General features: G+C 31.6%; 1 protein-coding gene and 1 pseudogene across 1 annotated transcript; both read left to right on the forward strand.

Annotated features, from left to right (window-relative positions):
- Window positions 1-12,728, forward strand: LOC114740931 (ervatamin-B-like). Its single transcript, XM_028929187.1, has 4 exons — window positions 1-481; window positions 11,787-12,016; window positions 12,109-12,243; window positions 12,507-12,728. Exons 1-4 carry the CDS (start codon window positions 1-3, stop codon window positions 12,726-12,728), a joined length of 1,068 nt encoding a protein of 355 aa, XP_028785020.1.
- Window positions 12,729-16,435: 3,707 nt separating this feature from the next.
- On the forward strand, window positions 16,436-17,938 carry LOC114740940 (zingipain-1-like; annotated as a pseudogene).
- The last annotated feature ends 900 nt before the right edge of the window (window positions 17,939-18,838 follow it).

An 18,838-nucleotide genomic window follows, 5' to 3' on the forward strand; every position in this document is an offset into this window, starting at 1 on the left:
ATGACTTTGTCCGTTTCTTCTAAAACACTGTTCCTTCATCTCTTGATCTGGTGTTCCACTCTCATATGTCTCTCTTCAGGATTCCCCACTGAAGAATCCGTTCTCCCTTCAAAAGGAGAACAAGAGTTTGGAATATTCCGACAATGGATGAAGGAGCATGGGAAAAAATACCCAAACTCTGAAACCACAGAAACCAGGTACCAGATATTCCGAAAGAATCTCAAGTATATCACAGAGACAAATGCCAAGAGATCTGGGTATCGTTTGGGACTCAACCTTTTTGCTGATATGAGTTCTGAGGAGTTTAAGAGAGCATACCTCCGTCATCTACCGACACCGACCACCAACGACTCTGCTGCCGCAGCCGCCGCTGCCACGAGGTCCGACTTTGTACTGCAACTGGACTCCTGTACACCACCTGCTTCTGTGGATGGGAGACAGAAAGGAGTGGTGACTCCAGTTAAAAACCGAAAGAGATGTGGTGAGTTGCCTTAGTTCAATTTAATTGATCACAATTAATTTTCTCTGGAACCTGAATGGACCAATAATGGATTAACATTTGATGGTTCATAGGAAGTTGCTGGGCGTTTGGAACCATCGGAGCAATTGAGTCAATAAATGCAATACGCACAGGGAAACTTGTTTCTCTCTCAGAACTAGGACTCGTAGTTGCGACTCTGTAAGCTATGGTTGTTCAGGCGGATACACCAGAAGTGCCTTTGAATGGGTTAGAAAAAATGGTGGCATTAGTGAAGGAGATGATTATACTTATACAGCACGAAATGGTATTTGCAAAGCCAAGGAGGTTCGTTTACTCTCTCTCTCTCTCTCTAATTTGAGGTTTCTTTTTTGTGTTTGTTAAGCAAAATGGAGGCAGAGTGGTGAAAATTAATAGCTATGGAAAAGTGCCAAAATCAGATGCGGCTCTCTTATGTGCCGCTGCTCAGCAGCCCGTTACGGTGTCGTTGGATGCAACATATCGTCAACACTATCGGGATGTATGTCTTTCTTTCTCTCTCCTCATCCAATTTCCAGGCCGTGTTAAATGTTATCCTGTTTGGTTTTATTATTCTACTTGATTATTTTATTGAATTGATCTTTTGGGGCTTTCTAATATATGCTCCCTGTTAACTAATTTGGGAAGATTAAAAAAGTTACGAAATTATATAATTATAATATATATTATATTATCTTTCTAAGATAATTATGTGTCTCATTAGATTGTATGTTCATCTATAAGTGAGGTAAATTAGTTTCGAGAAAAACAAAAAATATAAATATTTTAAAGTAATTCAGTAACTTTCTTAATTTATCCAAACCAATTGGATTTTATATTAAAGACATGAGGTAATATATATTTTTTAATTTGTCTCCAAATATTTGCAGGTATAATTTAAGTCCACTATAAAATATCAATCATGATTTTGAATTTTTCTTCCCAATTAAATTTTTGTATTTTGTTAGGGAGTTTTCGATGGAGGGAATTGCAATAAGGATTTAACTTACACAAATCATGCAGTTTTGATTGTTGGATATGGTTCAAAAGGTGGAAAAGATTATTGGATTGTGAAGAATTCATGGCGTGAAAATTGGGGAATGGACGGATACTTCTGGATGAAGAGGAATACAGATTCACCAAGTGGAGTTTGTTCTATCAATAGCTAGCAAATCTATAGTCATTCTCCCAGTTTTATGTTACGATGAACTCAAGTCCATTATAAAGATTAAATAAAAAGTCATGAATTATTAACTATAGAAATATGTTACTGTTATTTAGATTTATTAGCACAACTATAATAGTTATAGTCAATTTAGATTTGCATCCGGTTAGTGATCCTATCATTGAACATTGACTCCACTGGATCAAATACCATTAATTAGTGGGATTAGCATTCTGCGCATGACCACAAAGTGTAATGCAAGTATATGCGGGTTGGCTCGACATCAATTCATTTCAATCACAGAAAACGATTATTCTGTTTTGTTGAAAATGTATAGAAGCTAAACAAATAGTTTATAAATATTGATAAAATTAGTTTAGTTATTTTTTTAAAAAATAAATATTGGTTTTTCAAAAATAATTTGTTTAATTGTTACCCCTCTGCACCATAGTCTATTCAATCTTCTATTTTACGGACAAATGACACATATTAAAAGTTTAGGATTGGAAAAGGCACTAGATATCATGTGGAGGGTTCCCCCTACCAAAACAAGGGGGGAAAAAGCCAACATGGTCTGTAATTATATTCTCTTTATGATATATGTTAAGTATTAGTACATAATTGATATCTTCTCTTTGTCTAATGTGAGGTGGCAAAGAAAGGAAAAGTGGGAGCGGACCTGGAAGAAACATGCATGTAACAATTTAATTGCAAGAAAATCAATAAAACCACTTTCACTCGTAATAAATAATGGTATACGTTGGAGCAAAATCACTAGGTGAGCTTATGTTACCGCTCGAATTATGAGATTTCCATGTACACTTGCATGCTGCTTTTAAAACTCAGTAAAGCCTAATCTTTAAGGATGATAAGAAAAGGCATCAAAGATGTTCGCATCATCTAATAATATAGATTATGGCAACATAAGCTCACATGATATAAAATGAAATGAAAACTTGCGTGCCAGCTAGGATTGGATTAATACACTTTCCTTTTAATTAAGCGCTAATTAATGGAACACACCTAACATTAATATGCCACATCCTCATCTTTTAATGATCTTAATTAATGAAATATGTATGAATACCCATTTTCGAGCAAGCAAAATTCATAGAATTATTTCATAATAACATGCTAAATAGTAAATAACTCAATACAGATTAACTCAACTGAAATAGTGCATTAACATATTATAATACTTAACTACAATAATCCAAATAGATGAAAGTTAGTTCAACAGCACAAATGAAGTTTACTGCGCAGTTTCAAAAATATATATAGACACATTCATGACAAGGAAAATATGAAAATATACTAGAGAACAAAACATAAATGGAACTAGAAACTCTTCTAGTAAAAGATCATTGCTCAACCACCGCCTATCATCAAGAGATGATAAACTCAACCACGCACAGTCATGGAGGAAACTCTAGACAGCAGTATCACGTCCGCCATAGACATGGGTGGAGGAGGTGGAAGAAGGTGGGAAACAAAAGTAATGCCCATTTAGTAGCATGGAATTGGGGAAGGTGGGAAGTGGAAGTGCAACTAGAATCCAAAATTTGTTTGTTCGGTATGGCTGAAGGCAACTCTGAGGAATTGAGTTCCATAAAAAAATGATGGAACTAGGTTCCACAGCCCCCAGGGAACTGGGTTCCACTTCTATGGAACTCCATTCTTTTACCATGTTACCCATGACCCCCCTCCCCCTCCCTAGGGAAATGAAGATGACGGAGGACGACGATGAAGGCTGACGGCAGAGGATGACGGCGAAGGGAACGACATAATGGAGAAGTATTCAGCCTTGTTCAACTCAAATGAAGAATGAAGGCGAATGATGGAGGAGTACTCAGATCTGTGATGCCAAGTCACTTGAACCTCCATTGATCTTGGGTCGTTTGATTTGAGCCGTTGGTTTCTTTTCTTGATTCATTGATCTCGGTTCTTTGATCATCGATGAGGATGGCGTTCACTGTTCAGGGAATTTTTTTTTTTTCAAGTTTCCTAATTCCTTGATGACCAAGATCTTTTAATTTTGGTCTTTCTGGTTATTTTTTTCCCTTTGGTCTCAATTTCACCCTAGTGCCTGTTCTTTGTTTGCATAAAAATGAACATTGATTTTCTTCAAGAAAAATGAAAAATGATTTAATAGAACCGCAGCATGAGTTCTGGTGTGATCACGGCAAAGGTGGGTTAGGCAGTTACGACTTGTGGGTGGGGTTGCGATCTTTGAGGTGAGGGCAAACTGGTAATTCCAAACAATAAATATAATTATTTAATAAAATAAATACCATATTTCTATGATCCCCATGACAGATATAAAACTAAGTGCAATCAGTCGTGAAACTAAGGAGTCAAAGTAAACTAATACTACATCCGATCCTTAATATAAGATCTAGTTTAACTTTTAATTTGATTTTAAATATAAGATTACAATCCACTTTGTTTTTAATACTTATCCATTTTTTCTCAAGTAATCCCTACAATAGTTTTATATGTTACAGAGTTATTATCAATTTGTAATTCAAACATTTATGATTAGTAAGGGCATTTTAAGAAATACAACATTTATTTATTAGAAATAACTAACTTAAATAACTTTTTTAATCTCCTCAAATTATAGTCAACTAGGTCATATATTAAGGACATGAGGTAATATTTTATATTAAATTTGTACACTTGCATCGCGTGAACTCAAATGATAGACTCTCTGAGTTTATCTTTATTAAAAAATAAGTAGTAATATATGTAAATTTTAACATAAACGTTATTTAAACATTTATATACATATATAAAAATAATTTTTATGCAACAAAAAATAATTATAATACATGTATTTTCAAAATTTTCAATATGTTATAAAATTTTTAATTTTGATTATGTTATAGAATTATACAATTTTAATTCTTCATGAAATATTGAAACTTAAGGTTTCTTTTAAATGGCTAGAGAATATTTCGAATGCTTATTTTTTTCATCATATAATATAAATTATGTATTTTTAGAAAATTATATAAATCATTTAAATTTATAATTTAAATTTTCTTGAAAAAAATTGTTGCAAACATTTATAACTTATCTAATTTTATCAATTATATATTTATTTAAAGAATTAATCAAATTCTTATTTAATATTTTTTTTATGTTTACATTAACTAAATTACTTAATTTTCTGGTCCAATATGATAAAAACATTAGATAAACAATGATTTGTAAAAATAAAAAATAAAATTAAGGTAAAGGAAAAAATCTTAAATTCTTCAAGATAGTTTTGGCCAAAATTTGGGGATTTAGTATTGTGAAGGGTAAATTAGTAAATCAAGAGTATTTCAACATAAATTTTAATTTTAAAAAAAAACATCTTTTTAGAATATTCTCAACGGAACTAACGGTTTGAACTTAAGTGTATGTTTTCAAAATACAAGAAAAGTTTGTATAATTAAGATAAAATATAAGGAATGTCAGAGTATTTTACTCTTAAAACTAAGAACAGTTAAAAAAACCAAAATCAACCTGTGTGGTTTCGACCCTTTTTAAGTGGAGTTTAGGGTCGTCGCCCACCTCTCACGTATGAGATCATGTAGGGACTACTTCATTATTAGTGGCCTTCGCTTCATTGTGTGGGTTCGAACTTTCGTAAGTGGAGTTTTCGGAAATAAATGTATCCATCAATTGTGGCTTTGAAAAAATTTTTAAGTGGGTTTTTCCTGAAATAATTAATGCATCCAAAAACTTGTATCACGTTTGAATTTATTATCATGTCCTCGTAATGTAGCTCATCCTACTCGCACTGAGATTTTTGATTTAAGGAATTCCAACTGAGTTATGTTAGAGTTTGTTTGAGTTAGTAAAGCATGCAAGTCTATCTAAGCTAGCCAATTGGTTTTCTTGTACGTTTCAAAGTGGTGTTTTTGAATAGGAAAAATCTGAAAAAAAAAATTTTAAATTTCAAAGTTTTAAATCTGTCTTGTTTACTATACTTTAATAGCAATTGACTATATTTAAAAAGCAAATATGTGAACAACAACACAGTTTTATAGCAATTCACTACAAAAAAAAAAAAAAAGCTTATTGCTAATGGTATTAGTGACGGAAAATTATTCCAGATCTAATTTCTAATGGATAACCAATGAAAATTTTGTCGCTAGATTTAGTGACAGATTAGAGACAAAATAATCCATCGCTAATCTGTTAAAAAATCTGTCGATAAATATTTAACGAAAAAATTTTTTACGGAAAAATTTTTTTCCGTCGCTAGTTGTAATTATAAAATGTTTAGTGATGGAATTAGTGTAGGAAAAATTCTGTTACTAATTTTCATTGTTAAATTGTTTGTCACAAAAATTTTCTTCATTAATTCTCTCGCTAAGTCTAAATTTCATTATTTCAGATTATAATTTTACAGCAATTTATATATAATATAATTAAGAATATAATGATTTTATTATATTTTCAATTGCAAAATAAATTGATATGTTTGTAGAATTGGTGTTAATAAAGGTATCATCATCATTCATCACATCTCAAGATACGTAATGAGGATAGGAAGACAGTTTCTTAGAAAACTTGTTTGTATTTTGTTAAAATAAATTCCTCTTAATTATTAATAATAATTAAACAAATATGATAAGAATATTAATAAATTTTTATACAAATTGATATAAGAAAGAAATAATCATGTTATATGAACAACATATTCAAAGATATAATATATAATAGAAATTAAAAATGAATTTATATGAACATCAATTTATAATTATAAATCAAACTAATGTTGAAATAAATTTTGAATTTCAATCATTAGACAATAAAATTTAATCATGATACAATTAATACCTATGATATAGATTGATTTTGGTCTTCAACGCAAAAACAAATGATACATAGGAAGGATTTTGAGAAAACAAATTATATAGAATATATATATATATAAGTAGGAAAATGTTGTATATCATAATTTATTCAAATTATTTAATTTTTATATAGAATAATTCATTAGATTTTATTCTAGTAGCTATTTTTTGAATAACAAGATCCCTTTTTACTAATTATAAATGGTTTCATCAAATATATAAAACACACATAAATAATATAATATATTGCAATATAATAGATATATAATCAAATTATATATCTTATCAATGTTAATTAAAAAATTAAATTTAAAAAATATTTATGATTTAAAATTCAAAATTGTGTCATTGAAAATTAATATTATATTAAAAATATTTTTAAAAAACAAAACGTTATAAAATGAATAATAAAATAAAATTTTAAATTTTCCTAAAAAATAAATATTTAAAAATTATTTTGACATAAAAATAGTTATGATTAGAATTATCATATAGTTTATTTTTAGTTTTTAATAATATATATGTGTATATATAAGTATTTGTGTAAAAGAATATTATATATAAAATTTTGTATAATAAGCCAACAACTTTATTGTAACTTAACTGATAAAGCCGCGCATGCAAGTGCTTAAATACTACCTACTTCTAATCCTTAGTATAAGACCTAGTTGATACATGATCTTTCTGAAATATTTATCTACATTATTAGATTATATATTAGGCAAATTAGTTTGGAAATAAACAATAAATATAACTATTTTTAAATAATTTTTTTAATCTTTTCAAATTAGTTAACTAAGTGAGACATTAAGAAGTAGAAGTAATATAAATTTATATCTCTATTGTTTTGAGGTAAGATATGGTGTGAATTCTATCTGCTTTCTCCCCATGAATGTTTCTCCCCATTCCTTACACATCTCATCCAACTGAAATGCCAATAAACTTGAGTTGACTATGCGTGTCAACCCAAACATAATTGCGGGTTCTATATCCCTGGAGCTCATTTGTTGGTCCAACTTGGTTGGCTTTGGAATGTTCTCATAATTGCCAAGAATTTTTCTATATTTTTAATGCTATCCAACCCAACACACTATCTCGTTTTTCTTATATCTAATCTTCTCCACACCCATATAAGCGTCTGTATCTCTGTTTACTCAGTTATATTTTAATTTAAACATATATTTTAAAATAATCTTTTTAGATTATTATTTTATTTAAGACTATCTACAGACCAGGCAGTTGCAACTTTAAATTCCTATTTCAAAAAAAAAAATTTCATAAATCAAACGAGAAGGCAACAGGGTTAATTAGAGAATTTCATAGTTTGAAAAACATCTAGTTTTCTTTTTATTTTTTTTAAAACTCAATTCAGTGTGCGCGCGCGCGCGCGTATGACTGGAACTTGGAAGGAGCAATTTATTAATTTCATCTGGTTTGAAAAGTGCTCGTGTTTTTTCTTCTCTTTCTTTTGATCAAAACCTTATAATGTCACTTGATTTTAATTAAGTCCTTATAGTTATTTCTCTTTTTATGCAGTCCTTATAATTTTACTTAATTTTTAATAAGTCTTTATGGTTTTTGATAGTAAAATGAAAAATCTAGAGAAACATGATTAAAAATTAGATAAAACTACTATATTTGGTTATTAATATGAGAGCTAGTTGAGGGGTTAAATTAATTCTTATTTATAAAATTTTAATCTACTTTGCCTCTTATTTTTATCTAAAGCATTCTTTTATAAAAAAGTTCCGATCAAGGGAAATTATTTCACTGTATATGATTAAAGGGGCAACATAAAAATACGATAATAATTAAAAAAATACTGGGACCTTATATTGAACTTTCCCGCACAAATACATACACACGCTTTACACGACATGTGGATCCCACAAGCCTCTGCTCTCGTAAAGGTCATTTTAGAGCACTTGAGCTCAAGTCTTCCTTTCTTTATCCCCTTTTTTCTTTTTTAATACGGCAAGCATTAAGCAATAATTGCGGCATGTGTCCTCTGCAAGGAGACAGAGACTTCTTTCATTGGTTAGTTTTTTTATGAGGAATTTCATGCCATAATTTATTTATGCACTACATAAAACACAGTTAATCGATAACCATTAAGTACAATTAAATTGTTATTTATTATCCCTTCTGTCCCGTCTTGTATATAAGGAATTTTTTTAGGCATGGTCTATTTTTACTTATAAAAGACACTAATAGTCTGTTTAAATGTTTTAGTATCATTTTTTATTTTTGTCTTCATTAATTATTGATTAGATTCGCTATGTTAGTTATCACACTTACAGCCCATTTGGTATGTTGGAATTGATTTTGATGGAAATTAAATGAATAGGAAGATGGATATTGAAATGAAAATTAATATGGAAATAGTGATTAAAATCGTGTTTGGTATGAGTATGAAAATCTAATTTAATTTTTAATTAGTATATATGTTTAAAATGTGTAAATACTAAAATACTTCCAAAATTTAAGTGGAAGAAGACGAAAATGGAGAATAAAGTGAAGACGAATCTAGGAAGAAGACGAAGTCAAAGATTCATGGAAATGTCACAGTTGTAATCATCATCCCATTTCTGAGCATAGAAGCCTTGGGAGAGGTAGAGGCTGAAAATGTAAACTGAAACATGAAATTAGAAATCTTGGGATCTCAACATGGAAGCCGTTTCCATCTGTTTTGATAGATGTGAAAATGGAATTCCATTCTACGAAACGAGCTCAAAGCATGGAATTGGGCTCCACTTCCCTTTCCATGCTACCAGAGGGACCTGATATTTGCTCATTCTCTTTCAGTCACTCACTTTCTCTCAGGTTGCCTTTTTTGTTTAAAGCTAAGTTGTATTTTCTTTTTGAATGATAAGTTGTATTTTAATTTTAACTAATTCCGTAATTTTGATAACTTAGTTATTTTATAAAGAGAATAAGAGAGAATAAGTCATAATCTATATAAAATTTTTTAAAGGGCTGCTTTAAAGAGAATTCACGCTTTAGACTGGCTTTAAATGATTGTTTCTGTTTGGATTGATTCCGTGAGAAGGATTACATGTATCCTAATTTTGTGATGCTGCTTAATCACGTTAAATAGCTATTAGAATTACATTTTTGAGACATATAAATAGAGGTACAGACCTCTTGTAATCAAATGCAAAAGACACTTCTGCTTAATTATTTAATATAATACACTTAAATTTATACAATTTTAATTCATAATATATGTGCATAGACAGGATAATTTTATGTTTTATTTACTATTTCTATTTATCCACACGTTCTCTGTAATCTAATCAAATACTTTTATACACACGCATCACCTTTGCATAATGGTATGCCAAAAAAAATAATGTAAACATCCGGTCAAAAAAAGATATGCAAACATGACATTGCATTTTCTATGATTCAACTAACCAAACGCGATATTAATAAAGACAGATATTATATGGATGACACAATTATTCTTATCTGTCAACGCATGATAGTCTAAACACAATAATGAGTCGTAGACTATACACAATTCCATTAGTCTATTCTTCTCGTCAATGTGATGGATTATGCTAATCAATAATGCTATAGTCTGCCCAATAATATGATTATTCAAATTGCCACATGGTTTGACTCCGAGGCTGTGTTTGGATGGAGGGGAAAACTAAAATAGGAGGATGAAATACTAGGAAGGGAAACTTTCAAAAATAGTCAAAAAATTTTACTAATTTTGAGAGTTTTTCCTCCTAGTATTATTTTCTCCCCATCTAAACATACAGTAAGTTCCTCAAATTTCTTAAGCATCCATTAAGTGAACACAAGAACTAATAGGTGGCTAGACTAGAAGCATTATAAAATAAAATCAACGTGATCATATCTTGAATAATAAATATAAGGGGAAATACGTATTCAATATATGCAGGAGTCTAAGATAATCCTAAAAATAAGAGTTTAGCTGGTAAGGAAGAACAAGAAGATAGTGAAGGGAGGAAGGAAAACAAACTTCAAATTTAGAGCCCCAAATGTCGTCCAGCCTTCAATATTCTCGCGTTGCAAAATTCACTTTTCCCAAGCCTTAGCATCAGTTGGCTGAAATTATCAATATAAAATATATGGTCAAAATATGAATCATTCCGGTCAAAAACAAATGGGTTAATATTATTATTGTGATTTTGAATTCAGACCAAATCTTTACAAACTTATAAGGACCAAAACCAACGATTTGAACCTACATGGATCAAAATCAAAATTCGATTAAATTATAAGAACTACCAATGTTATTAACCCAAAATAAATTCTATGGTGTTGCTGGGAAGATATATTTACATGAAATACAAAGGTATCTATATTTTGTCTTTTTCCTTCGCAGCTAACATGAGTCACGCTATAAATACCTCATCGATGGTCTCACTTCCATGCAAGCTTATTTGAAGTTTCATCTCTCAGTATTGGAACTCTAAAACAAGCATGGCTTTCTCCATTTCTTCTAAAACACTGTTCCTTCATCTCTTGATCTTTTGTTCCATTCTCATATATCTCTCTTCAGGACTCCCCACTGAAGAATCCGTTCTCCCTTCAAAAGGAGAACAAGAGTTTGGAATATTCCGACAATGGATGAAGGAGCATGGGAAAAAATACCCAAACTCTCAAACAACTGAAACCAGATACCAGATATTTCGAAAGAATCTCAAGTATATTACTGAGACGAATTCCAAGAGATCTGGCTATCGTTTGGGACTCAACAAGTTTGCTGATATGAGTGCTGGTGAGTTTAGGAAAGTGTACCTCCGTCAGCTACCGACACCGACCACCAACAACTCTGCCGCCGCCGCGAGGTCCGGTTATGTGCAGAAGAAAGATTGCGCACCACCTGCTTCTGTGGATTGGAGACAGAAAGGAGTGGTGACTTCCGTTAAAGACCAAGAGCAATGTGGTAAGTTGCTTCTGTTCAAATTAATTGGTGCAATGCAAACAATAATGATATAAAACCATCTTATTAACCAAAGAATTAACGATTATAAGAGAACAACGTTCTAGTGAGTGATTTACCCAAAAATTTTGCAGTAGTACATGAGGTGAGTTCCTATATATGTTAACCTTCCTCTTTAGCAAGGATTAAAGCATTGCGCTTACCAGAATTAAATATATCCACAACCAAATCTTTATACTTGACGCATGCATAGTACACGCATATTACTGTCATTTACATCGTACGCGTATATTAGTCAAAATTTTCTGCAGCCTCAGTGGACTAATGGATTAATATTTTCATGGTTCATAGGAAGTTGCTGGGCATTTGGAACCGTTGGAGCTATTGAATCAATAAATGCAATAAGCACAGGAAAACTTGTTTCCCTTTCAGAACAAGAACTCGTAGATTGTGACTCTGCAAGCGTTGGTTGTTCAGGTGGATATACCGAAAGTGCCTTTGAATGGGTCATAAAAAATGGGGGCATTAGTGAAGAAGCTAATTATCCTTATACAGCTCGAGATGGTGTTTGCAAAGCTAAGGTTTGTTTCCTCCCCCTCTGTCTCTCTGAAACTATAATAATGATATCTTTTATGTGTGTCTAATTTGAGGTTTCTTATATGTGTTTGTAAAGAAAAATGGAGGAAGAGTCGTGAAAATTAATAGCTATGCAAAAGTACCCAAATCAGATGCTGCTCTTTTATGTGCCACTGCTAGGCAGCCAATTACCGTGGCGTTCGATGCAAATTATCTTCAATTCTACGAGGATGTAAGTCTTTTCTCAGTCTTCATCCAATCTTTAATGCGTTTTTATTATCCTACTTTATTATTTTATTGAATTAATCTTCTGGGGCTTTCAAGTATATATAAAATCTTTCTTTAATTTTTATCTCCAGAAAGTTATGTGTACAATTCAAGCTTTTTGAAAAGTACCGCATAACGTTATGACTATGTGATATTTCTTTTAACTACCAAATATCGATCATATGGTTTTGAAATTTCTCCTAACTACTCCTTTTTTTATGTTGTCAGGGAATTTTCGATGGAGGGAATTGTAAGAGGCGTTCAACTTATGCAAACCACGCGGTTTTGATTGTTGGATATGGTTCAAAAGATGGAAAAGATTATTGGATTGTGAAGAATTCCTGGGGAGGAGACTGGGGAAAGAATGGATACTTCCTGATAGAGAGGAATAAAAATTGGCCAAATGGGGTGTGTGCTATTAATTCCTGGGCTTCCTTTCCCACCATGTAGATTATAGAGACTAGAGCACTGACTAGCATATCTATAGTAAACTTCTGATTCCACGTTGTTATGAACTCATGGCCACTATAAATCTTAAATAAGAAGTCATGAATTATTACTATAGTAAAAATCTTTGCACGCACGTGGACTAGCTCCGTCCACGGACTCCTGTACCAAATTAGTGATCGTGTGAAAAACAAACTATATACTCGATTCAGTGCCTAATATATTAGTTATAATATCTCAGTTTATTTTGTTTTTCTTATTTATCATTTTTCATCAAATTAATTTATCTAATTTATAAACTTATGTAAAATTTGATGTTACATATGGTTATTTTAGAAAAACATGTCATATTTGTTATAGTTAATGGACTTACTAGTCCTAATATATATTTTCATGTTACTGCATTTTGAAACCATATAATTTAGAGAAAAATGTTTTTTTTCAAGGTAAACAAAATAAAAAGTGGATAAATTTTTAAAATTAGATATAGCAACAGAAAATAAATTATTAATAAATTATTAATACATTATTTAACATTATTAATAAATGTTAAAAATATAATATAAAAATAAAAGATGGAGGGCATGAGGGTAAAATGAGTTTTCGCTTCATTTTCTCTTCACACATGGAGAGAAAGGTTGGAGAGAAAATAGGACAAGTCTGAAACCCTATTTTTTTCTCTCACTTTTCTTTCCTCTTTTTTTTTTTTAACCTTCTATCCAAACAAGAAAAAACTCACTTTTCTTTCTTTTTTTCTTTCTAATTTTCTTTCCTCCCTCATTTTCTCTCAAGGAACAAAAAGCCAGATCGAGCACTGAATTGGTTTGGATATTGGTTCAGGGATCAATGAGTTAGATCAGGATCAAACTATGGTCAGATCGATAGTAATTAAAATAATATAATTTAGTTAAAATAGGAGCAAATATTCATATTTTAATGATAACAAATAACATTCCTCCAGTCCTAAATATAGTAGCTATTTTGTAGTGTAAATTACACTACAAAATGGGTCTTATATTTAGGACTGGAGGAGTATTTAATTTTTGAATTGGTAGTCACGTTTTAAATAATTTTTATATATATATATGAATTTTTTCCCTTTCTTCTTCCCTTCTTTTCTCCCATAATCGAATAAAAATTCTTTTTTTTTTGTTTGCTTTTAATTTTCTTATTCTTTTTTTTGCTCTCTCTTTCTTCTCTCCCACGTGACCCAACTAAGAGCCTTTCTTTGTAATGCGCAAAGCAGCCTTTTCTTTTCTCTTTCTTCCTTGGACAATGAACAAGTAGAGCAATAGTAGCAGACTTGTATCTCTTTGAAGCTTGAACGCGCATCACTCTCTTCGTTTTCTATCAAACCGGTTTGTGTGTTCCTCACTTCTCATTCATCCATCTTACTCTGTCTGTTATCTTTCTCCTGCCCTTCTAATCCTCTACAAGCAAAACATGTTTGATGTTTTAGAGTGGCAAACAACAGACTTCCAAACAAAGTTTCATCTTCCTCTTTGTGATCTCCTCTGCTTCTGCCATTGCAGTGTTCATGGTCTCCAGCCGGCAAGTCATCCATGTCCGACAAACAGTAGGAACAAGAAGGAAGTGAAAAACAACAACTGGCCAACCCCACCGAAGCGAACGGTTTGCACGGTTTTTACTAGTTCATTCTGGTTTGTTTCGGTTTGATTGGAAGCCAGTTTTTAAGCTAAACAAGACCGCACATTTGGCCGATTGACCGGTTTTCTAGTTCAACTGGTTGGTCCGGTTTTTTTTCCCCTTGTTTTCTCTACACCCAAATTAGGGAAAGTCATAAATAATGAATTAAAACACAACTTATCAGTCCATCATATTTCATAGGGCAAAATAACATTCAACATCTCGATCTTATTTTTCAGTTGCATCCAACATCCTAATTTTATTTATAGTGCATCTAATGTAATATACTATAAATAAGATTATGGTGTTGGATGCAAATAGAAAGCAATATGAGAGGGTGCTTGATGTACTAGGAAAATAACATTAAGGTGTTGAATGTACCATAAATAATATTATGATACTAAATATTACTGAAAAATAACATCAGAATGCTGGATCCTACCATGTACTATTTCAATTCCACTATATTTTTAATCCACGAACACATTGTTTCATATTCCATACTATCCTAATAACTCCCAGATTACATCCGAGATTTTTGAATAATCTCATAAAAAGTCATTTAAGTGAAATTTTTTAATGCAATCAACTAGAGCAAACACATGTATTTTTTTACACACACACACTACCTCTAGTATAAGAGCTACTTAACTAATTTGAGTAGATTAAGAAAATTAGTTAAGTTAGTTATTTGTAACAAATATGAGTTAATCTTCCTCCAGTACCCCTTTTAACTTTACAGAATAAATTACAAATTTGGAGAAACAAAGTGAATTGAGGTCTTATATTTATGACCAAATTTAATTCTCAATTAACTCTTATATTAAGCAGCGGAGATAGTATAACAAGTATAAAATGTCCAGAGTCTCAATGCAGAGAATTAGTTCCCGGCAAAAATTTTAGGGGGAATTACAACCAAGACCCACAGAAGAGAAATAATTACTGAAAGGTCCCAATAACAACCCCAGCAGCCTATAATAACAAGTCCTATAGTGAGAATGATAACCTTTGGGACTTGTTTTTTAATTGTTTTCCTTGATTGGGACCTCATTGTAATTCTCCCAAAATTTTAAGCTTCTAGTTTTCATGTTTATTATCATAGCCAATCTGTTAAAATTTTGACAGATTTCAATTTATTTTATATTAAAATAATTTACTAAGGAAATCCTAGTCCGAAACCAACGAAATAGTCCACCGAGTAGTGTGAGAGTTTATTACATCTACGCGTTTGTTGTCAGGTTTTTAAGTTTCGTGACATTTGGATTCTCTTAACAAATTCTTAATTAATTCTCATTAAGTTCCCAGTTTCTAATGGTTGTATTTTATAGCACTCCTATTGTTATCATTGTGAATCTAGCTAGTTGCTCCGTTGTTGTATAGAAAAATGAAAATCTTATGTTGATTAGGGTCATGGAATAATATTATTATTACTTGCAATAATTGCATCATGAAATATCCTATAATACGATAAAAAGTATGACAAATAATTGCCTGTAAAAACGATTAGTGACTTTTAAATAATAAAATGACGTTGTTAAGTTTAAAATGATTTACCTTAATTCATTTTGCTAGTTTCGCAAATATTTTTTTCACAAACTGATCAGAACGCATCAATGGATTATGTTATTATTGATTGATTTTTTTAGCTAACCATTACAAGTTGTTTCGTCTAGAATCTATGGCTTATTTGACCGGATCTTCTCCTCAAAAAACCAGTTTTAAAATCAGCCTATTATTATAATTTGAATATTAGATATTTAGATTGAGTTATTATAATTTTGAATTAATTTATGTATGTTTAAAATTTTCAAAACTTTCAGGCTTTTTAACAGGCTCCAGGCCAAGCCAGGTTTTTGTACAGGCCAGGCTTAGGCTGAACATAAGGCCTATCACACGCCACAAGCCAGGCTAAGGCCGGCAGGCTTCAACACAGGCCTAGCTTGTTAAAGGCGAAGCCTGGCCTAGCCTGCCCTATTTCCACCCCTAAATGTGGCTCTATATTTTTGGGACGATGCTATAGAAGAAGAGCAATCCAAAAGCTTAATATCACCTTTAAGTCAACAATGGCTTCTCTCATCACTAGGTTGCTCCTTCTCTTTCTCTGGTATTCTCTCATTTGTCTATCTTCTGGTGCTTCTAATGATTATTCCATTTTGAACCAAGATCTTGATAAATTCAATTCTGAGAAAGAAGTCTTCCATCTATTCCAAGAGTGGAAGTAGGAGACAGAATGAGAATACAAAACCCTAAATGAGGAGGCAAAGAGATTTGAGATTTTCAAAAACAACTTGAAGCATATCAAAGAGAGAAATGCAAAAAGAAAGTCATCCACCGATTATAGTCTGGGTTTGAACAAGTTTTCAGATACGACTTACGAAGAGTTTAGCAGAATCCACTTACATGAGATGAAAGAGCCCATAATTGAAAGTAACAAAGGCAAAATGGTGTCAAACAGTGAATACTGTCCCGATGCACCTTCTTCCTTGGATTAGAGGTTGTCTGCAGCTGTAACTTATGTTAAAGACCAAGGCTCACGTGGTAAGTTTAAATATTAACCAAGTCTCTTTTTTCTCACAACCCATATGTAAAAAGCATAATGGTAAATCAAAAATTCATTCATATATAGGTTCGTGTTGGGCGTTCTCAGCGACTGGAGCCATAGAAGGAATAACTCAAATAATCACACAAAATCTTCCATCTATTTCTGAACAACAACTCATGTCTTGTGATACGAATAACCCATGGTTGCAAAGGAGGGTGGCACTTTAGGGCATTAGAATATGTCATGAATAAGGGCATTACCACTGAAAGTGATTATCCTTATACAGCTAGCGATAGCACATGCAATTCTACACTGGTTAGTTTTTATTCTTTCCTTTGATTTCTTTGCTTGTGTCGATTGGGTAATTAAAGTCTTGTATGATCTAATTCTGGTTTAATCATCTTTTCCTTCTTATTATTTATATAATTCAGGAACAAATGACATTTGCCACTATTGATGGCCATGGTTATTGGTGGAAGACAGCTATCTCAGAAGATTCTCTCTTTTGTTATGTTTTTAAGCAACCTATTAGTGTTTCCATATATGCAAGTCCAAATTTTATGTCTTACGACAGTGTAAGTTATTAGACATATCGATCTTAATTATGACATTATCTATGCATCGAACTGATTACCCAAACTCAATCATTAAAACAAGCTACATATATATGTGTGTGTGTGTGTGTGTGTGTTGCATGACCTTTAATTCGTTGTGATATATTTGACAAGTGGTTGTTTAATTTCTTAATTTTTTTGGGCAGGGAATTTTTAGTGGGGATGATTGCGCGAACATTTCATCATGTTATCATAATCGTGCGGTATTAATCGTGGGATATGGTTCATCGGGTACAAATCAAGATTATTGGATTGTCAAAAACTCATGGGGACCTTCTTGGGGAGAATGTGGTTACATCTTGGTGAAAAGAAACACTGGGACTACTCAAGGAGTATGTAACATAAATTGCTCTGGTTCTTTCCCAATGAAAGCAAGTAAAGAAGCTTTGAAGCTTGCATCCCCTATATGAAGACCCGTAGTAGTAAATAAAGCCAAGGATTGGGCATGAATAAATGGAAAATGATTTTCTTTTAAATGAAACTTATGTAAGCCCTAGTATGAATAAAAGTTTCTATGTGGCTCAACCTTTTATCTTCAAAATGGAAGATATTGTATTATTCGGATGAAAGCTATCACTGAAATAGTTTTCTTAATGCAAAATTGGGGCCATAATTAATCTTAATTAAGGCAAACCAAAAGTGAGCTGGAAATCAATCAAAATAAAAAAAATAAAAGTGACAAACCAAATTATGGAGAAACACCATTTTGAGTTATACTACCTCTGGTTCTTAATATAAGAACTAGCTTGACTCTCTATTTGGTTATAAATATAAGACTCCAATCTGCTCTGTCTTTCATATTTATTCATTTTTTTGAAAGTAGTCCTTGTAGTAGTTGCACATGTTAACAATTTTATCAAATGATAGTTCTAGCTATTACACTTAATTAACAAGGATATTTTAAGAAAGATAACATCCACTTATTGTAAGTAGCTAACTTAACAACCTTTTTTAATCTACTCAAATTAGTCAACTAGCTTTTATGTTAAGTATCAGAGGTAGTATTAGAAATCAATTAAGTTTAGGATTAATGGCCTCTCTTTATCATGCTCCTAATGATAGCCTATAAGTACTCTAATTTTCCTACCCGCGGCTCTTAAATCAACAATAGACATTCCCTTTGAATTTATTCATATAATTCCTTAGGTTTTAGGACTAGTCCATCGTCAATTATTGGATTTTGTGAAGTAATGAACCAAAAAAAAATGTTTGGTGGATTATTTGGGCTACATCGATATGTTTCACACATCATTTATTGTTATAACAATACTTAATAAACATCATATTTATGAATTGGTACAAGAGAACAC

The sequence above is a fragment of the Neltuma alba genome, unplaced genomic scaffold (genome assembly GCF_004799145.2).
Source record: "Neltuma alba isolate B1F8T4 unplaced genomic scaffold, ASM479914v2 tig00000578_pilon, whole genome shotgun sequence".
Taxonomy (NCBI): Eukaryota; Viridiplantae; Streptophyta; class Magnoliopsida; order Fabales; family Fabaceae; genus Neltuma; species Neltuma alba.